Below are 23840 nucleotides of genomic sequence, written 5' to 3'. Positions count from 1 at the left end.
TTACTTTAAGTGTATTTCATACATGCTGTCCCTCTTAACTTATTTTCTGCCAAAGAGTCGCATAGATGGACAGTACGTTTGAAGCAAGAAATCATATTAAGTTAATAGCAATTAAGCAAGAACCCCTAACATAATAGCAAGCACGAACACATGAGATAATAGCAAGCAAGAACACCAAGGATGTTGGATGTGTACGGATTGATAATTTAGTCTTAGATGCATGATTTTTTTATTAGTTGTTAGTGGCTTTGAACTAGCTGTCAGTAACTGCGAGTACTCTCAGATCTGTACTTAGTGTCTTTTTGTTGTTTGTATATACAAGTACCCGGCCACGTCCACTTGTATTTGTAGTATTTGTATTTTTATCCATTGATGAGTTAAGCCTCTTTCAACTGATTTTTATAGTTCGTTCTTATGTTGTACTGTTACACCACTGTCCCAGGTTAGGGGAGGGTTGGGATCCCGCTAACATGTTTAACCCCGCCACATTCTGTATGTATGTGCCTGTCCCAAGTCAGGAGCCTGTAAATCAGTGGTTGTCGTTTGTTTATGTGTTACATATTTGTTTTTCGTTCATTTCTTATACATAAATTAGGCCGTTAGTTTTCTCGTTTGAATTGTTTTACATTGTCATTTCGGGGCCTTTTATAGCTGACTGTGTGGTATGGGCTTTGCTCATTGTTGAAGGCCGTACGGTGACCTATAGTTGTTAATTTCTGTGTCATTTGGTCTCTTGTGGAGAGTTGTCTCATTGGCAACCATACCACATCTTCTTTTTTTATACATAAGAGAATAGCAAGCAAGAACACATAAGATAAGGAAAACAAGAACACATAAGATATAGCAAACAAGAACCCCTAAGATAATAGCAAACAAGAACCCCTAAGATAATAGTAAGAAAGAACACATAAGAGAATAGCAAGCAAGAACACATAAGAGATTAACAAGCAAGAACACATAAGATATAATGGAAAACAAGAACACATAAAATAATAGCAAGCGAGAACCCCACATAAGAAAAGGGGAAACTTTTGGAACATGAATCTTGTATATATCCATATAAGTTGTATGATATTTTTATCAAGTTATCATCCAACACATTTGTATACATTTAATATAATTGATTTATACATGTTAAACTACTACTCAAGTGTCGGGTCTGAGACTTCTATAGCACGTGTTAATAATCTCAGTACGGGTTGCTTAACGTACATTTGTACGAAATATTGAGAAATTGGGAACATATTTTGAGATATAAAAGAAAATTTGATAATAGAAAATGGGACTCATTCATGATATATATTTGTCCCAGTAGAACATTGTCCGTACAAAAAAAAGGGAAAAGTGTATCTATCCGCCTCAAGCGACTACCAGTAATATTATGGTTTTATCAACATGATCAACGGTGAAAACACTAATTGACATAAGTCACAAAGATATTTTTTAAATAATTGTGTAAAGTTACAGATTTAAGCCTTTTCTATTCAATTAGTTTACACGTGCGTGGACTGTTCAATAATACCAAGCCTATACGTGATTAATTCATACGTGTAACACGTTTCTGTTATCGTTTTATTCAGCACGATAGAATTTTAAATTCGTTTTTTCCAAGATTTGTAAAAATATTACAGATGACGTAAAGATTTGCTATAAATAGCTGAGGACTTCCGACGTGTTCAGAACAAAATAATATTCGTTGCTCGTAGAAAGCTACGAGAATCAAGGTATGTTAAGGGCCGCCGAGGCAATCGTTATTGACGAAAACTTTGGCCCGAAAGCGAAAGAAGAAAAGGAGAAGATGCCTGCTTTACACAGCACTCAGATGTAAGTATCAACGTCCTCTTAAGACCAAACAGTTATTACTTAGTTAATACGACAAATGAAACCCGAAAAGGGTGTCACTGTCATGGCGGATGTTTGTTTACGATGGAAATTTTCTGAAATAAAATTAGATTTTCACTTTTTAATTTTCATTGTCATTTACGATAAAGAATTTATACAACAAATTATGACTTTTTTAAGATGCATTCACTTTTGTAAAGCGATGTCGTTCATGATTCAGATCTTGTCGACTTGTGATCAAATGACTACCAGCTGATCTTGATTGAATAATTTTCGAGGTCATTGACCGTATGTGTATGTTACATATTAAATTACTCACATTGTTTTAAAAGTGTCCTTTTTTTATTGGTATAAAATATTAACAAATGGGAGATAGGGATGGGGGAGGAAAACTATTGATTTTGGGGTCAAGGTCATTATTATAAATCTTTTTTAAAAACATTACAATTTAAAAAAATGTGATTGATTTTAAAATGTTTATACTTTGCATATTTAGGGGAGGCAATTTAAAGTATTGCAAGATTTTCATTAATGGGATTAATCTGATGCCTTAAGTATGGCAATTATACGCCTTATCGCTATTTATTCCCATCCGGATTAGTTCCGAAATTGCACAACTTTTTCATCTGGGGCAGAGCTCCAGATAAGCTGCGTATTTGCGTGATCACGCAATAAAAATAATTGAAAACCCAATGCAATTGCCCATTGCAGGGTTCAATAACCCAATTAATTCAAAGGAAAACCCAATTAAATGCCAAAAACATGGGTTCTTAACGCTTTTATTCGCTATCGTTTGCGTTATTTACCCTTACTTGATTACAGTCGTCGCGTAAATCTATTTTTATAATATTTATAATTGGAAATGTCCTTTCGTTCTAAAAATAGAGCCCTGCATCAAGTAGCTGTAATGGGTCCCTGTTGGAATTTTCCGTTGCTCAAAAGGTACACGTGTTTATGAAAACATTTCGATCTTCTCGGCGTTTATCCAATTAGCGTGTGACTTGCTTAGCGTGGGGTCCTGGCTCACTGCACGACGAAGTATTAGATTGGGTCAGGATGCTAGGCTAGTGATGTCATATTTTTTCGAATTGCTCGGGATTTATCATAACATACAATGAAATAAAACGAAAGGATATGTCCGGTAAAAATATTGAATAGATTATAGAACATGTAGAAGCATTTTTTCAGCTTCTTTTTGATAGTTGAGGGAAAGTTATGATGATAACAAGACTCAGCTAGTGATTTTAGGAAGCGGCCATTGAACGCACGGGCGTGTTTGCGTACCATAACGAGAACATTGCTAGAGCGATAAACACGGGGTTCCGTCAAAAACGAAATCAGTTGGAAAAAGTGAAAGGCCAAATCAATTATGACATGATATGTAGTTTGAAAGCATCGGAAACCAAAAGTTCTGATAAGGGACAATTTAACCCAGATTTATGTAAATTGAATTAAACGAAAACAGTTTATATATTATTTTTTTCATTTTAGTTGATGAGTGAATACACATATCCGTTTTTTACGTCAATGCAGCTTGACACTTTCTTTGTTTTGGTCTAATTGTTCTAGATGCTTAAGATAGTTGTCTTATTTGCAAGTGCAGTATAACATTGTCATTAATTTACTTGATGTTGCAGAATTATTTGTAAATTTAAGTTGAATGTGGTCTCCGTCATTATAAACCACCCTATAAACCTCAAGGTTTTGGAGTATATCTTAAATCTGGAAACTACTTTTTATTTTTATTAAAAAGTAGATCTGGCAAATAGGTGAAAGGACTGGCAAAACTTTCTTACAGCACCTACATTTCACATATATTACACAAAAATCTAAACACTTAGCCACGCACCTACCCCAACTATAATTAAACTGTAGGGTGATCATATGGGATCTAGAAAGGCAATTAGTTCCTGTCCAACTAGTGACATTAGCTGCAGTTTACATAAGTTTTGAGAAAATACAAAACTGACAGAACGTTTAAAACGGGACACAAATTAAATGTACAATTGCTCGTCAGTGAATAAACCAAATAAAACAGCTAGCACATATTCTACAAAGAAAGAAACACATTTAAGATGGAAACACATATATATAATGTGATTATAACATGCCTAAATATTCAATATTGTGTTGATGAAAAAACCCAATACATTAAGGAGCTTGGTGGTGAAAAACCCAATTTGATATTTGCTTGAGGGGTGAATTGTAATTGATAATGCAATTAAAAAACTTTATCACCCAATTACATAAAAAAAATGGTGGTTAAAAACCCCAATTTGTGAATTCTTATCTGGAGCTCTGTCTGGGGCCCTGTTTAAACAATGTATTTTGCTTAAAACTTTTCAAAGGAGACATTTTTTAACCATTGTAAACACTTCAAACAAAGCATTTTTATGATTTGTGTCCCCTGCGCGACGTGGTGGGGGACATGGAAATACCGTACATCTGTCCGTCCGTTTGGTCTTGTTAGTGCTCTCAGGTGTGCGTGCAATTCTTGCCAGATATTTATGAAACATACATCATAGGTTTATGTCAGCAATGTCATGAACGAGTTCGAAAATCAGTGCCGATCAATTATTGTTAAAAGAGTTATGCCCCTTGTAAACATATTATATTGAAAATTGCATCGGTAGCGCTCTCATTTGTACAATTCTTAACAGGTTTTATGAAACTTATATCATAGGATTATATTAGCAATGTCTTGGACGAGTTCAAAAATCAGTGCTGATCAATTATTTTTAAGAGTTATGCCCCTTGGAAACAATTATTGTATGGAAAATTGCATGGTTAGTGTCTCATGTGTTCAATTCTTGCCAGATTTTTATGAAACTTATGCCGTAGGTTAATATCAGCAATGTCGAGGAATAGTTTCCAAAATCAGTGCCAATCAATTATTTTTAAAAGAGTTATGCCCTAGGAAATTTATAAATTATATGGAGAATTGCATTGTTAGCGCTCTCATATGAAATATTAATTGTATGCAAAATTGTTAGAGTGCTATAATGTGTACAATTCTTGCCAGATTTTTATGAAATTTATATTATAGGTTTATATCATCAATGTACTTGAAGAGTTCAAAAATCAGTGCCAATCAATTACTTTTAAAAGAGTGATGCCCCTTGAAAATATTGATTATATGGAAAATTGCAATGTTATCGCTCTCATGTGTTCAATTCTTGCCAGTTTTTTATGAAACACATATCATAGATTTATATCAGTAATGTCTTTGACACTTTCGAAAATAAGTTCTGATCAAATATTTTTAACGAGTTATGCCCCTTGGAAATATGAATTATAATGGAAATCACACTGCAGATGCTCTGAAGCCTTCATTTCTTTTAAGATATTAATAAATAGTTGTAAAGAACAAAAAAAAGTGTTTTTTTTAGTTATTGCCCTTGTACCTTGCAGTGGCGGATCCAGAAATTTTCATAAGTGGGGGCCCACTGACTGCCCTAAGAGGGGGCCCGCTCCAGTCATGCTTCAGTGATTTTCTATTTAATCAACCAAATTTTTCTCACAAAAGGGGGGCCCGGGCCCCCCTAAATCCACCTCTGCCTTGGATAGATAAAATATGTGCAACATGGGGGACATTGTAACTCTGTTCTTTATAATTTGTGATTTAAAAAAGTGGATCATAATCTATCAAAGTTTCACTGTGTTTGCTTTCTAAATTTTTTCCTCCCTCAGGTCGTTACTGATGATCTTTGTTTTTGCAACACTTGACCCAAACAGGAAGTTGTCTAAGTGACGTTTTTTTCTGGATTGAACTAAATAGCGATACGGTGTATAAGCATTCTGATATCTGAAAGATATATCTCTGTTATATATCCTAAAATCACAACAATTAAACTTGTTCTGAATTTACAGTGCAGAATTTTGTCTAACAAATAGGCTATAGATGTAAATAACCAGAATTGACTATTGATATCTCTTTTTTTCATTTCAGCATGTCCAGTCAGCGGTATTATATATCACTGGGTCCAGGGCCTCTGTCGTGTTCCTGATGTTCCCCATGCCGCCAGTGTGTCATTCGTGACAGAGGGCAGCGGTGTGGGGGTTTCAACAGAGCCCCCTGTCAATGCTAAAAGTCAGTTCACTGATAATCAGATGTTCAAGAATGGTGATCGAAAGATCAGCATCAGTCTTTTGGTAGGAGCTCAAGTAGCCTCGAACTTGTGCTTCAAAATAGTTTTGGCCGATTCCATTGAAGTTTGTTGGGAGACCGTCTTGAGTGACAAGAGGTTGTACGTTGAAGTCCCAAATGGAATCCTGCCAGAAGGATCTAAAGAAAGGTACTTGTATCACTTGTCATACTTTTTCCATATTTATTATTAGAAAAATTAACATAACAGGCATTTAAAAAATATTACATTTTAGCTTATTTTCAAATTTTAAATTAAGTCCTGTAAGTCACACTTTTTGTGCATGAATTCCAACACCTGGTATCCCTGTCAACTAACTTTGAATTTAAGAAATAGAGAACTTATAATCAGGGAGTAGATTGAACTAAATTTTCTTCTTTCTGTTTCAGTTTTGATTCAAAAGTTTTAGTTCAATTAAAGTGTCATAAATTGTTGGTATCAAAAGATTGTTGTCTTTCACTATGTCAAGCAACACTTAGACTTCTCATTCCCATTCAAATGATTAGAGGTGTAATGTTTCTGTTGTAAAAAAATAGTAAATAGTGTACCTTCATGACATTGTCTTTTTAAATTGTAGTTTGGTCAGATTGTTAGAATATGCCGAAGAAGTGTTAGGATGTGATGATGTGGTCATCTGTTTTAAGAAGAATCGGTCTGACCAAGGTAAGTGAACATAAATTTAGATTGTAATAAAGTGAAAGTTCACAGTGATATTGTGGGTATACTTTGTGAGGCTATTAGTGTACAACATTGTTTTCCACATCAAAAGACAAATTTGCAAATTGGTATATAAATAAAGCATCAAACACTAAATTGTAATAGATTTCATAGAAACTAAAAGTCATGCAGACTGAGAAACATGAACCCAACCAAAAACTTGGGATGATCTCCGTTACTCTGGAATGGTAAGCCAGATCCTGCTCCACAGGTGGCAATGTTTATCAGTTTATTTATAAGCCTACAGAATTTCATAAATTTTAAACCATTTTCTTTTTTCAGCTTCCTTGATAAGGACCTTCATGTTCATGGGATTCGCTTTAGCGCCACCTGGAGGAAATGCTTCAATTGGTAGTGCTGATGTGATCTTCATGATCTACAATATTGACCCAGGCGACTTTGATGATTGACAGCTTGGAGATAAACGTCTGATTTCAATGAATTAACTTTTAGCATATATTTAGCACCGCCTGTCAGATTCATTTAATTGATGTTGTTTGTATATATTGAACAAAACATTTTTTTCACTTGTGAATATATAATCATGTCATTTGATGTTTCTTTTTAGAAAATGTAATTTGTAAATTTTGAAATAGTACAGTAAAAAGTTGTAAATTTGGAGGAAAAAATGTCTTGATTTCTTTTATCCAACATAAAGCAAAATTTATTGAGTTGAATCTAAATTAATATTTTGATAGAAGCTTTTCACTTCAGCAGTCAAAATTTTGTATTTCAAGAATGATTTCTAAGAAAACACAAATATTTGATATTAAATGTGTTTGGAACAAAAAATATACATGTATATCCCTGTAGAAAATTCCACCAATGGCATGATTATTTATTTAAATCATCTATGTTCTCTGTCACTAATTAGACACACTATAATAAGTATATAAAATCTTACAAAAAAAATGAAAAAAAAATGTAAAAGTTAAAAAAATACAAAAAAACAAGGAAAGATGTGATGACTACTTTGTAAAGCAGGCATGGATATTTTTTTTATTGTACTTTTTTGTTTAAATTGTAATATTTTTTTTTCTATCATTTCACAAAAATGTTTCAGTTATTATTTTTAAAAGCCACAATCTGTCCTTGTTTTATAGAATATCATAATGTCATACAATTATAATGTGTAACATTTTGAACTCAGAAAGTTGTATCAAACGAGATCAAAGGCAGAGATTAATGTAAATTAACAAAGATTGTGTAAATATACATCAAATTTGTTATAAACTTACTACACTGTTTACTGGCATTCTCTTAAAAAAATGACATTGTAAAATGTCTTGATGATGGTTGAGATTAAGTTTTATTAAAATCCCTGAGGTTTGAGGAGGTGTAATGCAAGAGCAATCAAAGAGAGAAGGGATCAAATTTACATTGTATAATCTTAAAAAAGATCTGAGAACCAATTTACCATACGAACAAATCTGTGATAATGTTTTATATAAAAAAAAAACAAGGTCAGACTGTGTATTGTTATTTTGTTTTGCAGCAATAATATCAAAGAATTGTTGATAATCATATCGGATATAATCCATTCCATAACAATGGCTTCTACACGACCAAATGCTTTTCCAAATTGAAATCTGAATTTCAATAAAATGTGTATGAGAGAGGAATGGAGTTTTGCGTAATGATTGCCATGTATTGTGAAGTGTGACATACTACAAACAAATAGTTCTATTAGAGGACAGTTTGTTGTTTCTAAATTATTATGTTGCTTCTACATGAGGGAATTCCATTTAGACCATGAAAACATTGGTTATTAAATGTTCTATGTGAATCCTTGGTTAACTGTATGGTAAAAGTTCGAACCAAAAATCTTGATTACATATTTTGATGAAATACAGATATATAATCAATATTTTAATTATTTTCATTTGATTTGTATTATAACAGGTTAGTATGTAATGTGCCAAGCATTCACAATAATTTTCACAGTTTGAATTTTTCCATTAGACTTTAGACAATTTTACATTTTTAACTCCCTAACCTTACATTTATTGAACTTTTTCTGGTAATAAATTTCATCTAAGAATTACTTGTAGTTTTAGTTATTTTTACTGATAGCCTAGATTTCAATATTCTCTTGAATAAAATAGCCTAAAGGCATGAAAGTTATATTTATGTAATCATACCATACCCAAGGATATATCCCAGAAAATTTGATTGGTTGCATCGGAATGGCTAGGGTAGAAGCATGCATACTATTCACTATTTTGCCCTGAAGTGAAACAATTATATAACTCCACTCTAAAAATGGGATTTGTAGTGCAATCATCTGTCTGTCTGTCTTTTTCAGAAAGTACTTAAAAGAATAACTTCATATTTGTCCAGCAGCGTGACAGTGATTAGTTGTAACATGTATCCACTTTTCACTCTATGATGTCTCCTTCTTTGCTAAAATACTTTGGATTTTTCAATATGGTATATGCACGTAAAATTTTAGTCACACACTTCTCCATTACAACTGAACAAAATGACTTATTATTTGGTCAGCAGGTCAGCTGTGGAGATTGATGGGACGCCTACTTCTGTTTTCTGCTACTTATAATTATGAGTGGGTGAAAGCTAAGCTCAGCCTGAGCATTCTTGTTTGTCAATGGTCATATGTTTTATGATCAATTTTACTGTCATAGTCACAGCTGTGGTTTGCATCATGCTTTTGATCATGGTGTGATGTATGTCTAGATGAACAAGAAAATCAAAACTGAAGTGGGAGTTTTTGGGTTAGAACCAAAGAGTCGAAAATTGGTATTTGCTGTTTCTCAAGTAAGCTCATTTAAGAGCAAATAATGGCAGACTCAAGAGTCAAAATAATATGTTCCAGTAGGGTGACATGTCTTCCTGCAGACTGTTAGCTTGTGAACTAGCACATATAAAATGTGGTTAAACATGTCGGTATAGTACAAAGCAGGGTTTATATTCATATGACGTCGTGTGACTTCCTGAATATGCGTTTAATTTGCTACTGGATGTTAAACAGCCATCCATCATCAAAACTAAGGTAGGATTGACAACACCATGGTTAAAAACAAACCACTGACAATAATCCACAGACACTTTTAATACATAAAACTGAAGTAGGATTGACAACACCATGGCTAAAAACAAACCACTGACAATAATCTACAGACACTTTTAATACATAAAACTGAAGTAGGATTGACAACACCATGGCTAAAAACAAACCACTGACAATAATCAACAGACACTTTTAATACATAAAACTGAAGTAGGATTGACAACACCATGGCTAAAAACAAACCACTGACAATAATCCATAGACACTTTTAATACATAAAACTGAAGTTGGATTGACCAACACCATGGCTGAAAACAACCCACTGACAATAATCAACAGACACTTTTAATACATAAAACTTAAGTAGGATTGACTACACCATGGCTAAAAACAAACCACTGACACTAATCCACAGACACTTTTAATACATAAAACTGAAGTAGGATTGACAACACTGTGGCTAAAAACAAACCACTGACAATAATCCACAGACTCTTTTAATACATAAAACTGAAGTAGGATTGACAACACCATGGCTAAAAACAAACCACTGACAAAAATCCACAGACACTTTTAATACATAAAACTGAAGTTGGATTGACAACACCATGGCTAAAAACAAACCACTGACAATAATCCACAGACACTTTTAATACATAAAACTGAAGTTGGATTGACAACACCATGGCTAAAAACAAACCACTGACAATAATCCACATACACTTTTAATACATAAAACTGAGTTAGGATTGACAACACCATGGCTAAAAACAAATCACTGACAATAATCCACAGATACTTTTAATACATAAAACTGAAGATTGTTCAAAATAAACAACAAAAATGAGGTGGATGAACTTAACAAATGTTTTTGGTCATTGTTAATGGCTGTGTGGTGACCTGTAGTTGTAATTTGGGTTTTCATAGTTGTCTCATTTTCAATCACACCACATCTTAACAAAACTTGAAACAATTTAGTATGTACAATCTGCATTTATTGTCTGGCCTTCTAAAGATTTTCCAGAATGAGACATTACAGTGGCTGATCCAGAGGGGGGGTTCCGGGGGTTGGAACCCCCCCTTTTTTTTGACGATCAATGTATTGAATGGGGACATATAGTTGGAACCCCCCTTTATCCTGGGTTGGGAACCCCCCTTTTTAAAATGGCTGGATCCGCCCCTGAATTCGGCTTCTAATGTAATTGTTCATTACCCATAAAATGTATTTTAGAAGGTAAGAATGAGAGCTGGAAAATAAAAATATAAACAATCTAAATCTTGTATACAGAAGCTGTAATGTCTGAAGTTGAGTGAAAATTGAACATGATTATTTGACCTTGACTTAATATGCATGGCTTCTTGATTGAAGTTGAGTTTGTGAATAAAAAATGCTCAGAAAGCTGAACTTTATTTATAGGAAAAAATGAATGCAATGTCAGTCTACCATCAGATTGAGCCTTGATGTATAGTCTTGTCAGGTTTTCTGTACATTGGTTTTGTAAAATATCAGCCAGGAGCCAAAAAGCTTCACATTGTGTCAAGCAACTGATATTTTTCAAGAAAATTCAATGATCTGTTTCTTGTTCTAATTCTGGTTTTTATTTTGTTTGCCTCCCTTGGACATTTTTTTACACTTGATTGTTTTGGAAGTAACCTTGATTAGTTCTGCATTGTGACATTGCTGATAACTTTTTCTCAAATGTAACATCGCTGATCATTTCTGCTCTGTCACATAGCTGTGATATGAGAATAACAGAGTGACCAAGCAGGTTGTAGACCCAGAAAAGTACATTAAGTATTGTATCAGGATCATACATGTATCTCATCAGACGACAGAAAAGCAAGATCCTATTTTCAGTGCAAGTTTTCTTAAATGAGCTGTTAATCAATTAAAGTTTATATTGCTAATTCTTATATAAGAAATACTTCCCAATTGTTTATGTTTAAACCTCCCTTATTTGTGACCATTCGTAGCAAATAAAGAGTTTTCTGAATACTTTGGCAGACAAGATGGATCAACTTTTTTCACACAAGTTAATCATCATCTGACCTCATATCAGACGAGATTACCTGCTGAATTTAAGCATATCACTATGCCAAGGAAAATAAATTAACTAACTAGGATAACTAGGATTCCTCTAGTAATGGCGAATGAAGCATGAAGAGATCAGCACAGAGTATAGTGTAGTACATAAGTTTTGAAGGAAAAAGGTCAAGACAATACATGTAGTAAGAATAAATATGATATTAATTTTATTATAAATCATGACATGAATGAATTACAATATAAAATTTCTGATTGAATAACTCCCTGTGAAGCTCAAGTTAATCTGACTCAGATATATCATTGAACATTTTGACAAGTCATTTATTAAATTAAGGATTTTTAACCTATTGACCTAATTACAAGTACAATACATATGTATAAGGTGTTTGTTTTTACTTTCCGTTCACATAAGACCAGTACCTAATCTTATTAATATTTATTCAAATTTATTCACAATCCATAAATTTTTCTCAACATGAGAATGCCCAATATTTGAACAACAAAAAAAATCATCATTCTTAACAAATTCTTACAAGCACCTGAATGCCCAAGATTTAAAAAAAAAATGATTGCAAAAATTCTTTTAAATATCAAATAATCATTGAAATATGTATGTAAATACCATCCCTTCTCATAACACCCATTATTATGCATCATCCTTCATACTTTAAAATTAATGAAAAGGGGGGGGGGGGCAACTATATTATCACACATATATACAAACAATGTAATTATACAACATGTATTCATATCTAAAGCAGAATGAATGGCATGCTGGAATTGCAATATTTTTGGTATTAAAATCCTATTTTCACACAAGTTATCCTATATTTAGGATCATCAGCCTAAACAAAATTGGAATGGTATCGGCTCTTTCGAAAAAAGTTTAACTATTTATGTTCTGTATGGTGAATCAGTATTTCTGTATTACACCTTTAACTGCTAAAAGAAAACTGATATGTATTCAAGTCTGTTTATCTAACTCTAAACTATGAAACATAACAACAAGATGTAAGACAATCACTAATGTATTTTTAGAATTAATATCATGTGACTACTTTTGATTGGTCAATTAAGTCTATATTTCTACTATGCTTCTAATTTCATCTAACATTCAATTGGAACATCCCTTTTAAACATTTATACAATTGATATTGTCAAAACTGATTGTTACAAATAACAAATATCTTTCTAAGGCCAAAACAAAAGTAAGCTCCTTCAAGGTATCCTAGACTGAATATGATTTTGAGGTCTGACTTTAATTTTTTTCAATAATTAATAAGTTGTTGTAACCAATGATTTTATAGTATTAAAATCCTTGTTGTAACCACTTAATTATTTGAGTAAAATATGCAACAAAATGGTTCCTGTTAATCAATGACCCTTCTTCATGGACGGATACCAAATGTGGTTCTAACATGGTCAAATGCAACCAGCGACCTACAGGTTTGGTGGGCTACCTGGCGACTAGACATCTGGGGAACCAATGTTAAAACAAAATGTTTAATACTTTAACATAACTCAGTGAAGTGACCAAAAAAAGCAGTTCCCTGATCCAATATATTTTAGGCCTTAAATCCTTTCACCTATTAGTATGTGAGGACAATCTATGGATTATTTGGGAGAAATAACTATAATTGTTTAAATTATTGCTAATATAGCAATGATAAGTGATTATTACTAGCTAAAGAAATACTATTTCATTTCATTGAATTCTACCAACACACCAGCTATATTGAAAAAGGTTCTAAATGTCATGGATTTCAACAACTGAAAATACCTAACAAAAAAAATGTTTTTATGTTTCAAAATTTCGACCCTGATCAGAGCTGTTGATGTTTATTACAGATGTTCATTATACAAATCAATTGTGTTATTTTGTAAGTGTTTTCCATCATCAAATCATATAACTAATACATGAAATCAAATAACGAAGTTATTTAACCATTTCAAGTAACATCCACAAAAAAAAAATAAAATCCTCTTCTATCAAAGAATCATACAATAACATCTATCAACAAGTCAACAACAAGTTTTCCAAGTTCTATTATGGTCACAAGTTTCTATTTTTAGTGACTGTTATAACATTTGACGAATCATGTAGTTCAGGATTCCACCATTACGGAAATACACCAGTTCTACCTCGGTGTCAAAACGTACTTTAACTTGGAATGTTCTGCCGTCACTTAGCTAAAAATAAAATAATTACGATTGAAATGTTGTACTATAGATTCTGATTAACATGAAAATGTGCATGGATGTTAATTTGTGGTTCTATTGTTTTGCTGGCTTACTGTCTGATTTACATTTTTTATTTTTGTTTCAACTTGACCACACTCATTTTACAATTATGATTACAATACCAAACCCCCTTTAGATGCATACAGTCAATACATGTATGTTTGGGGATGTAATGTTAAATATTTTGATTTTTTTCATAATTTTAACTTTGACCCAAAATCAATAGGGACCTTTATCTAACCCTAGGGCATTATGCAGCCAAGTTTGGTAAAGAAATAGTCCTAAAACCTAAATTTTTACGCCAAGACAGCCTGAAATCAAGAAGGCTTCCATTGTATTAGGGCTGTTTCATAAAAATATACATGGGACCCCGTGACAGCACTTTGAAATCTCTGCTATGGTTCAGTGTCAAGTACAGTGAAAATGTAATTGAAATTCTAACTTTGCCTCTATAGGTGGTTACCCCATTATAAAAGTGCCTTCACTGGGTACCATGTATGTTTTTATGGAACAGTCCTTGTTCAGTTTGATTTTGACCCAAGACTACTGTAAAATTTAGAAATTATTGCAAGGTTTTTATTAATGCCAATAATACGACTTGCCTATCTCAATAAGGCCATAAAAAAGAATAGGTTTGTTTGCCCTAACCCTACCTACCCAGAAAATAGCTGCCTACTCGAAATCTTTTATTGTCCTGATGTGAAAATATTTTTTTTTTATTCAGATAGGCATGAAGACTAATAAACATCTGATACTTAAATTTCTCTTTACCAAAAAAAAAAAAAAGAAAATGCCTACCTACCTACCCACTGTCTCCATGTTGGGTAGGGTTTGGGCAAACCAAAATATTTTTAAGTGTGGCCTAATAAGAACTCGCATTATGATAACTGAAACATAGATCTGTATGCATAATTTTCAAATTGCAATTATTAAACTCACATTGTTGTCCATTCTTGAAAAATCGCAATAATAAATGCATGCAATAATTTCTGAATTTACAGTATTCACAGGGGTTAAAAAATATGATTATAGCTCACTAGCCCAGGACTTATTGGTAGCAGGATTTTACTAGTCCTGTTGGAAGAACTGCTAGCCCGACAAAACAGACCTGCTAACCCGCTAATCAGCGTGATCGGGAAAATAACAGCAATATTCACAAAACATTGTTTCTGGTTTTAATACCATCACCAACACCCAACCTTGCCCATGGGAATCTCTCTGTTCACGATAAGATAAATGTTCTTTTCCTCTTTTCCCAGTCGTAATTGGCATTTTAACTTTCTGATGACGTACGTATTGACCGCATTTCCCCCTTCATCATGTTCATCAACAGTTACTAAAATATTTAGCAATACTTTGCTGCATGGTTTCGTGTTGCCTACCATGACAGGTCATATTGATGAATGCATCATACCCCCAGTACTGTCAATTGAAAATCTCGGCATGAGCAATATACAATACCCCCAGTACTGAGAAATCTATATTGAAAGTGAATTGTAATTAATACATGATACCAGTCAACCCAGTTATTCGTCCTATTTTTACAACATGTACAAAATCAGTTCAAATTCCTGGAATCCTGGATGGAGTAGTATAATTGAATATGATTGGCTAAGATAAAAATAGTGAGGAAGGGATATTCCACTTTCTATTTTGGTAATGCTAAGAATTTTTTTTACCAGTCCGTCAGGCATTTTGGATTACAATTTTGATTGCCCAAGGCGTAAATGTTCTAGTCCCGGGCGTTGAGCTAGTGGATTTTTAAACCCCCGATTCATATGCCTGTGCTTTTAATGTCAGGTAGTCAGTTGATGGTGACTTTTAGTTGCATCTCAAAATTTTTGTTTCCAATTATGGGAAATTGGTGTTCATGGTAATTCATCCATAGTCTCTCTTAGGTATACTTGGTTATTGCTATTTTCTTAATTTTGCTTTGATCTTTTTTTTTTTGATAATTTACCATCTTGAGCGACTTGACTTAAAATAGTTTTTCTCAGTCGAGTAGAGTTGGAACACAATAACATCATAAGCCATACACTGTGCAGTTTCAAGATCTCTTTATATCCCTTTTGGTAATGTAACTTATAACACTACTACATATTTATACATCCCTGGCTTTTAAATGTTAAGCTTTGAGTGTTCCTGAATGATGGTAAATAAAAAAAAGTGCTTTGAACACGCACAATTTATAGTGTTACTTTCATTCAGAATCCTTGTAAGTAACATATACACCATTCAGAACATAAAAAACACTGCTTCATCCAGCCCCATTTCTGATCTGGTTCAGTTTCCTCATTAGCCCACATTAGAGGAATGCAGTGCTCAGCAATCAACTGACAGTATCAAGACAATCAATAACTTGAATCCTTTAAAAAATTTGAGAGTGAAAAATAGTTTTTTTATAACGCAAAGGAAACTCGCCTATCTTTTTAAGAAGGAAGTTGAGTTTGGGTATTAAAAAAACACCAAAATAAAGGGGCTATTTATATTTGTAAATCTGTTTAAAAAAGATTGCCACACAAAAGTGTCCTTTTCCTAAGACTGTGCCCCTCTGCCTTCAGTTTCTATTTAGAACACTGGTCTTTAGTCTATAAGTGCATACCTTAACATTAGTAACTTGTCCAGGCTGTATGTCTGTTGGTATTTCTATTGTGAACGACTCTTTCCCTGTCAATCCCAGTGATGTAGCATCCTGGCCCTCTAAATACTGACATGGTATGATGCCCATTCCAACCAAGTTACTTCTATGGATTCTCTCGTAACTCTCAGCAATCACAGCTTTTATACCCTGAAATTGAAAATTTGCAATATTTTCTTCTTCCGAATACGGGAGTAGACTCCTAGGTAGGAGTGCAAAAACTTCCCGGAACTTGTGTGCTATGTACATATGGACTTAATTAAAAATAATATAATTAAGAAAAATAGTTTACAATAACATATATACATTATGTACAGTGGCTTGGTAGTTTAATAAGTTGTTGTGGGTCCTTCATAACATTTAGTTGAGGCAAACTTAAGTTAGAGAACGGAAATAAAACTAGAGGCTCTAAAGAGCCTGTGTCGCTCACCTTGGTATATGTGCATATTAAACAAAGGACAAAGATGGATTCATGACAAAATTGTGTTTTGGTGATGGTGATGTGTTTGTAGATCTTACTTTACTGAACTTTCTTGCTGCTTACAATTATCTCTATCTATAATGAACTTGGCCCAGTAGTTACAGTGGAAAATATTTTGTAAAAAATTTACAAAAATTTACAAAATTTATGAAAAAATTGTAAAAAATTGACTATAAAGGGCAATAACTCCTTAAGGGGTCAATCGACAATTTTGGTCATGTTGACTTATTTGTAGATCTTACTTTGCTGAACATTATTGCTGTTTACAGTTTATCTCTATCTATAATAATATTCAAGATAATAACCAAAAGCGGCAAAATTTCCTTAAAATTACCAATTCAGGGGCAGCAACCCAACAACGGGTTGTCAGATTCATCTGAAAATTTCAGGGCAGATAGATCTTGACCTGATAAACAATTTTACCCTATGTCAGATTTGCTCTAAATGCTTTGGTTTCAGAGATATAAGCCAAAATCTACATTTTTCCCCTATGTTCTATTTTTAGCCATGGTGGCCATCTTGGTTGGTTCGCCGGGTCACCGGACACATTTTTTAAACTAGATACTTGAATGATGATTGTGTTTAAGTTTGGGTGCATTTGGCCCAGTAGTTTCAGAGGAGAAGATTTTTGTAAAAGATTACAGACGACGGACGACGGACGCAGGACGATGGACGCAAAGTGATGAGAAAAGCTCACTTGACCTTTCAGGTCAGGTGAGCTAAAAATCAATTTTTCCATTTGTAAAGGGGCATAACTCTATAAAGGTAAAAGTGACGCCACCAAAATTCAAATCAATTTCCAGATGTACAGACGCACAAGGGTAAAACTCAATGCCCCCTCTGTAAAAAAATTAATATATTTCCATCACAGCAAACATAACATATCTTTGACATATAAAATATTTGAAGATATTTTCAAGTTAACTGCATTCCGACAACTCTGGATGACAAAATAATACAACTTTCAGTGGAAAATTAGAATGTTCACTGTTATTATAGATTATTGTTGGTCATCTCAACATGATAGTTTTTCTCACTTGAACTGGTACAGCAAAAGTGAGAAAAGCAATCGAGTTGAGATGACCAATGATAATCTGTTTATCGCTATTTTGCCTATGACAACGTTGATGTTTACATTGACAACGTCACGTGCGCCCTTAGTTTCTAGCGATAATTTTTCACAACAATTATTGTAGATTCATAAAAATTCATTGGATACTAATTTTGTGTTGGTTTGGCCTGTAAAGGTTATCACTAATGTTGGAATGCAACGTCAAGCTTCTTATAGAAATCTATGCAAAAATCAATCAAATCCTCAAATTCAAGCATACATGAAAATAGTAAATTCCTAAATCAATGAAAATTAGTACCCAAAAAAATAAAGAATTCACATTCTAAAATTACTTACAAGAATCCATGGACCTTTGGCTGCCCAGTCTCTGGAAGATCCGGAACCATACTCTTTTCCCGCCAAAATTATCACAGATTTATTTTCAGTCTTGTATCTCTGAGCTGCATCAAAGATGTCCATCTGAAAATATGTTGTTACAAATCACTTAATTTTAATACGAAACGCTATCAGTAGTCACTTATTGTTTAGCGACCAGCTGTAGCCCCCTCTGTGTTTGGGATTTTCTCGCTGCGTTGAAGACCTACTGATGGCCTTGGGCTGTTTTCTGCTCTTTGGTCAGGTTGTTGTCTCTTCAACACATTCCCAGTTTCAATTCTCTATTTTACTATAATAAGGACCAACAAATGGTCATCAAATTATTTCTAAGAAATGAGGAAAATAAACATTAAAATTTTTTTGACTTTCAGAATTACATTTCTACAATAACAACTAGCTAAAGTTTTATTCTACAAGTCAAGTAAGAAAGTACAAAATTCAGCGTAAAAAAAAAATATATATTAAAACCATCCTGCTCTATTTTCTAAAGACGGAAAAAATATCAGGGCATTGCTAATGATTTGCAAAATCCTAAGCAAGCATTGATGTTTAAAAAAAAATGATCAGCAATGTAATTTTGACAAATTCTATCGCTGATTAGTACTTTTTTCTGGAACAGTCCAAACTTATTCATGTGTAAGTTTGTTTACCTCTTGTCCTGAGGGGATATGAACTGTACGAGCTCCAGGTTTACCAACAAATTTATTAACTAATCTAATATTTGCAAATGTCCCTCTGGCCATTACATCATCATTACCACGTCTGGACCCATAGGAATTAAATTCTCTAGCTGTTAATCTGGGGAAAAAAAACAGTAAAGTTATGAGATGATAAACTGTTTATATATTTCTAGTTTTATTGTTTTATACAGAGCATTAAAAAGGTATCTAGTAAATGGAATGTACCTCACCATACTAATAATAAAATTTAATCATTTCACTTCTTTATTAAAATAAGAAGATGTGGTTTGATTACCAATGAGACAACTATCCGCCAGAAATTTTGAAGCAACTAAAGGTCATCTTACAGTCTTCAACAATAGTAAAACCACTACCAAATAGTGAGCTAAAAAATCTCTGGCATGACAAAATGTGAAACAATTCAACAGATAAACCAATGGCCTGATTTATGCTAAAACAATAAAAGAAAAACAAATATGGCACACAGCAAGCAATGAAAATCTAAGAGCTATTCAAGAAAAAAATATATGGGGTTGGAGGGTTGGAATGCACTTGAATTATTTTTGTATGGGTAGGGGCAGGTCACGTAGTTCAAATTGTGTGGTTATGTATGGAAAGTAAAAAGCAATTATATGATTGATGGCCATAATAAAAAGTGCCTTCCAACCCCCTAACCCCTATATTGTTTTTCTGGAATAGCCCCAAGCTGTTTCTAGCAATAATCATCCCTTAAGATTCAATGTATTTTGCCAACAAGGTTTTCTTCGCTTAACATTCAGCCATTTTCCTTTATAGCTATACTTGGACCAAGGGGTTTCAGGTTGGTGTATTAAACTCTTTTCATAAATTCTTAAAAAGTGAAAAAGCTTGTAAGTCAGTATAATATTTTTTTGTGAAACAAGTTGCTGGTCTATTTATAGCTACACATACTTTTTAGATCTCTAACATTACCTACCCTTTAGATCCTAGGTATCTGGCAGCTGGGCTGTTCCTAGCTATACTGCCAGCAGGGGAGATATGATCTGTTGTCACAGAATCACCAAGATTTAATAGAACACAGGCATCCTTCACACCCTCAACAACTGGAAGATCTTTCACCTGTAAATTTATTTACAAATACCGGGTATATATTTTCAAACAGGATTTAAATATTTCATTGCTTATTACGCCAATTATGAAAAAAATAATAACTGAATGAAAATAGTATTGTGGCTAAAAAAGATGACCATGAAATTGAAGTATTATATAAATAAATTAATCATTCAATGAACCCAAAGTCAATCATCAACATAACTGTTTACACCTTTTTGAAACAACAAAAAATACATATAATACATATAATAGTGTCTCCTAGATAAAATTATCTAGTACATTGAAGAAACTCCAGGTTCTGAGGCCCCTCATGGGGGTGTCCAGGTAATCACAATTCTTTTGCCAATATAATCACATAATCATTAATTATTTTTTAAACAAGATAATCAAATAATCATGAAATATTTGGTCTGGTAATCAAATAATCACTATAAAAATGGCCAAGTAATCACATTATCAAAAAACCCCATGAGGAGGCTCGGTACTGTGAGCAAAGCTCATAAATTGATCCTCCCAGGTTTACCCAGAATGCATTAGATTCAGAAATGGTTAATCGGTAACTTACTCACCATTGTTTCAAAGAATGGTGGTGATTTAATATATGTAGATTTATCATCCCATGGATAAATCATCCCCTCTGGAGCCTCTAGACTATTCCATCTGGTGTTCCCTTTCTGTAATAATAAATCGATAAAATAATATTTCACAAACTATGTTTAAGATTGTTAGAGGGTCAAGAGGTCAAGTTTAGAGTTTAGACATAAGCTATATTGTAATGCATGGGTGGTTGTAATCAACATATTTATTTGATAAGGGGTTTCACCAAAAACCAAATTAATTTATTGTTGTTGTTTAGCAATATGCTACAATAGAATTCAAAACTTATGTGACACAAAAACACATGATTCTAGCCATTTCCTCATGTCTAAGCTGCTGTGGACAGAAATTATATATCTAATCTTCCTATCTGCAAACAGATTTCTAATAAATAGAAATTGTAACTGCTTTACTATGCCCATGAAAAACACAAAAATATACGATTGAAAAATCTAAAACATTGAATGATTTTCGTTTCCTTTACATCAAATGGCATAAAATAAAAAAAGAAAGTGTGCAAATTCACATGGTATGAAGAACTTCTATAATTAATTATATTCCAATGAAAACGGTTGAATATTTTGTGCTGCAATTTTTATATGTAGAAATACTAAAAGCCTTTTTTCGCTGTAGATTTCTTCCCCACAAAAAAAGATGAAAAAATCAAAATATGGAGTTCAGAATAAAGTACTTGTGTCAAGTTTTGATCTGGACATTACTTTAATTATTTGGTCTATATTGGAATGAGTGACTTAATGATAAACAAATTCAAATGTCAGTGTGTTTTGACTTGCGTCTTAATTTTCAATATGTTCACTGTAGGCATTTTATTTACATAATTACTTGATACAAAATTCAATTTTTCATTTAAATGCATTGTACAAGACTGTGAAATGCAAACAGCGAACAAAGCAAAGATTTAACTTCAACTTACAATTTTATTTTTATCTGTGGTAACCTTTTCTTCTTTTTTACTTTTTTTTATTATATTTATTGGTAAGACAATGCAACATTGGATAGCATATTCCTAGGTTATTCAAAAAAAATACCACTAAAACATTTTTAATGATTTTCAACAATGCTGTTGTTAATTACCGAATAAAGGCTTGTATAGTCCACGGTTTTATTTTCCAAAATTGAACCTGCCAGACAGGGGTGCGGACTATAGAGTACTATAAGCAAGAAATCAGAGAAAAAATTCGATTTTCCAGAGGTAGTTTGTTTACGTTCCACCGTGTTTGTTATTGATATTGTAGAGGGCGCTCTTATCATTTTCAAAACTAATAATTTTACCTAATCCATATTTATATGCTACTTTTATTCAATACCAAATGTATACTGATAAATTTAAAAATTTAATGCTTCACTACAAAAATTTCTCGTTTCTTTTCACTGCATTGCTTAAAATAAACTGGAATCTGCTTGAATTTAACAGAACGAAAAAAGTCAAAAAGTCAACCAAGAACCAGCTTATGATGTATAAACTACAAAACATAATCTGTTATTCGTTCCGTTTTGGTGTTTCATACTTACACATGTGTTTTGTTTTAACTTAAGATCCTTCAAACATTAATGTGATAGATATATTAAACATTGTTTTACATAAGGATGGAACTGTTTTAATTTCAAAGTCGTATTCTAGTGATATCTATTAAGTACGGATTTTCCGTATACTCTCACCGTATTTATTTTCTTTTACACATGCTATTCAAACTTCCGGTTTAAATATATGAAAGTTTCCAAATTGTTTTTTGTGTGATTTTGACTTATTTTAACACTCTTGATGTGTTTAAGAATCATTCACAAGCAGTTTCAACGTCTATTTAATGATGGAAAAAAGGGTTTTCCATGGAAATACCCCAAACGACCACACACAATTTGAAATGACAGGAGTTTCATTAGTCATTTTCTAACAGTTACAAAAAGCTTTTTTACCTGAAATCTCGTGGCAAGAAGGGGGGTGCGGACAATGTACCAGTGCGAACTATACAAGCCCAATTACTGTACCTGTATTCTGGAATATACATCATTAAACATAGATGGCACCACTACTGCTTTTTCAACTTCCTGTATCTGACTCCTTGTTGGCCAGATGTCTTGCAAAAATATTGGTTTGCCTTCAGAATTTGTTCCTGCAATGAATATATCAATTTCTAAAATATTTTAACTTTCTTCTCACATCTAAAAACCATAATGTCATCATGCATTACTTTTCATTGATTATTACTTAACATGTAATTTTCAGGCTATCTTTCTAAAATAGTCGCTACCCATCAAAGGAGAAGGTCCGATAAGGGCTAATTTTGGCCTAAAATTCGAAGTACATCTGATGAAAGATTTTGACCTTTTTTATACAATTAAGTGTCTACTTCAGTCGATTCAATTAGTTTATGTTAAAGATTTTAACTGATTTGGTCATCAAAGAGGCTCAAATTCAAGCTTAAATATGAAAAATCTATCAAATACATGTATGCCATAAAACGTCACTTTTCAGATGATTTTTGTCTAAAATGGAAGTGGCCGCATTTGTGTTCAGTCTCAACATTTGTATATGTTTTATCAATAAATACAACATATATTTAAATATAAAGACTGAACACAAGTGCGGCCACTTCCATTTTAGACAAAAACTGTCTTAAAATTAGCACAAATGCTGAGATTGTGAAGATTTCAGTATTTTTGCATGAAATGATGCTAGTACCTGATGTATGTCCATTGTATTGTCAAAAACAGCCTGTATTTATGTAACAAAAGTATTCTACTTTCCAATAAATAACTAAAAGTTTACATTTTCAACAACTTTGTAAAATGCTGTATTTTGGTGCCAAAAAGGGATCTTACCGGACCTACCTACTCTTTTTCAAAAAACTCTTTATTTCCCAAAA

General features: G+C 32.9%; 2 protein-coding genes across 3 annotated transcripts in view; one reads left to right on the top strand and one right to left on the bottom strand.

Moving 5' to 3' along the window:
• The first annotated feature begins 1649 nt into the window (after positions 1 to 1649).
• On the top strand, positions 1650 to 8748 carry LOC127721836 (ornithine decarboxylase antizyme 2-like). Its single transcript, XM_052228647.1, is given in 5 exon segments — positions 1650 to 1824; positions 5792 to 5846; positions 5848 to 6137; positions 6565 to 6650; positions 6987 to 8748. Coding segments are annotated over 5 exon segments (657 nt in total). The 5' UTR covers positions 1650 to 1726; the 3' UTR covers positions 7115 to 8748.
• A 3214-nt stretch (positions 8749 to 11962) lies between these two features.
• LOC127721822 (cytoplasmic aconitate hydratase-like) overlaps positions 11963 to 23840 on the bottom strand; it is a 46824-nt gene continuing 34946 nt past the window's right edge. For both annotated transcript variants that reach the window (XM_052228628.1, XM_052228629.1), the window contains 7 exons: positions 22963 to 23087; positions 20928 to 21032; positions 20222 to 20364; positions 19237 to 19384; positions 18548 to 18670; positions 16623 to 16808; positions 11963 to 13969 (listed from right to left, as the gene is read on the bottom strand). In XM_052228628.1, the coding sequence (XP_052084588.1) occupies positions 13859 to 13969; positions 16623 to 16808; positions 18548 to 18670; positions 19237 to 19384; positions 20222 to 20364; positions 20928 to 21032; positions 22963 to 23087 (941 nt within the window). In that variant the 3' untranslated portion in view covers positions 11963 to 13858. The remainder of the gene's footprint in view (positions 13970 to 16622; positions 16809 to 18547; positions 18671 to 19236; positions 19385 to 20221; positions 20365 to 20927; positions 21033 to 22962; positions 23088 to 23840) is intronic.

Source organism: Mytilus californianus, unplaced genomic scaffold (assembly GCF_021869535.1).
Source record: "Mytilus californianus isolate M0D057914Y unplaced genomic scaffold, xbMytCali1.0.p SCAF_12, whole genome shotgun sequence".
Taxonomy (NCBI): Eukaryota; Metazoa; Mollusca; class Bivalvia; order Mytilida; family Mytilidae; genus Mytilus; species Mytilus californianus.
The sequence above is the reverse complement of the archived record's forward strand: the minus strand, read 5'-3'. Positions and strand labels throughout refer to the sequence as shown.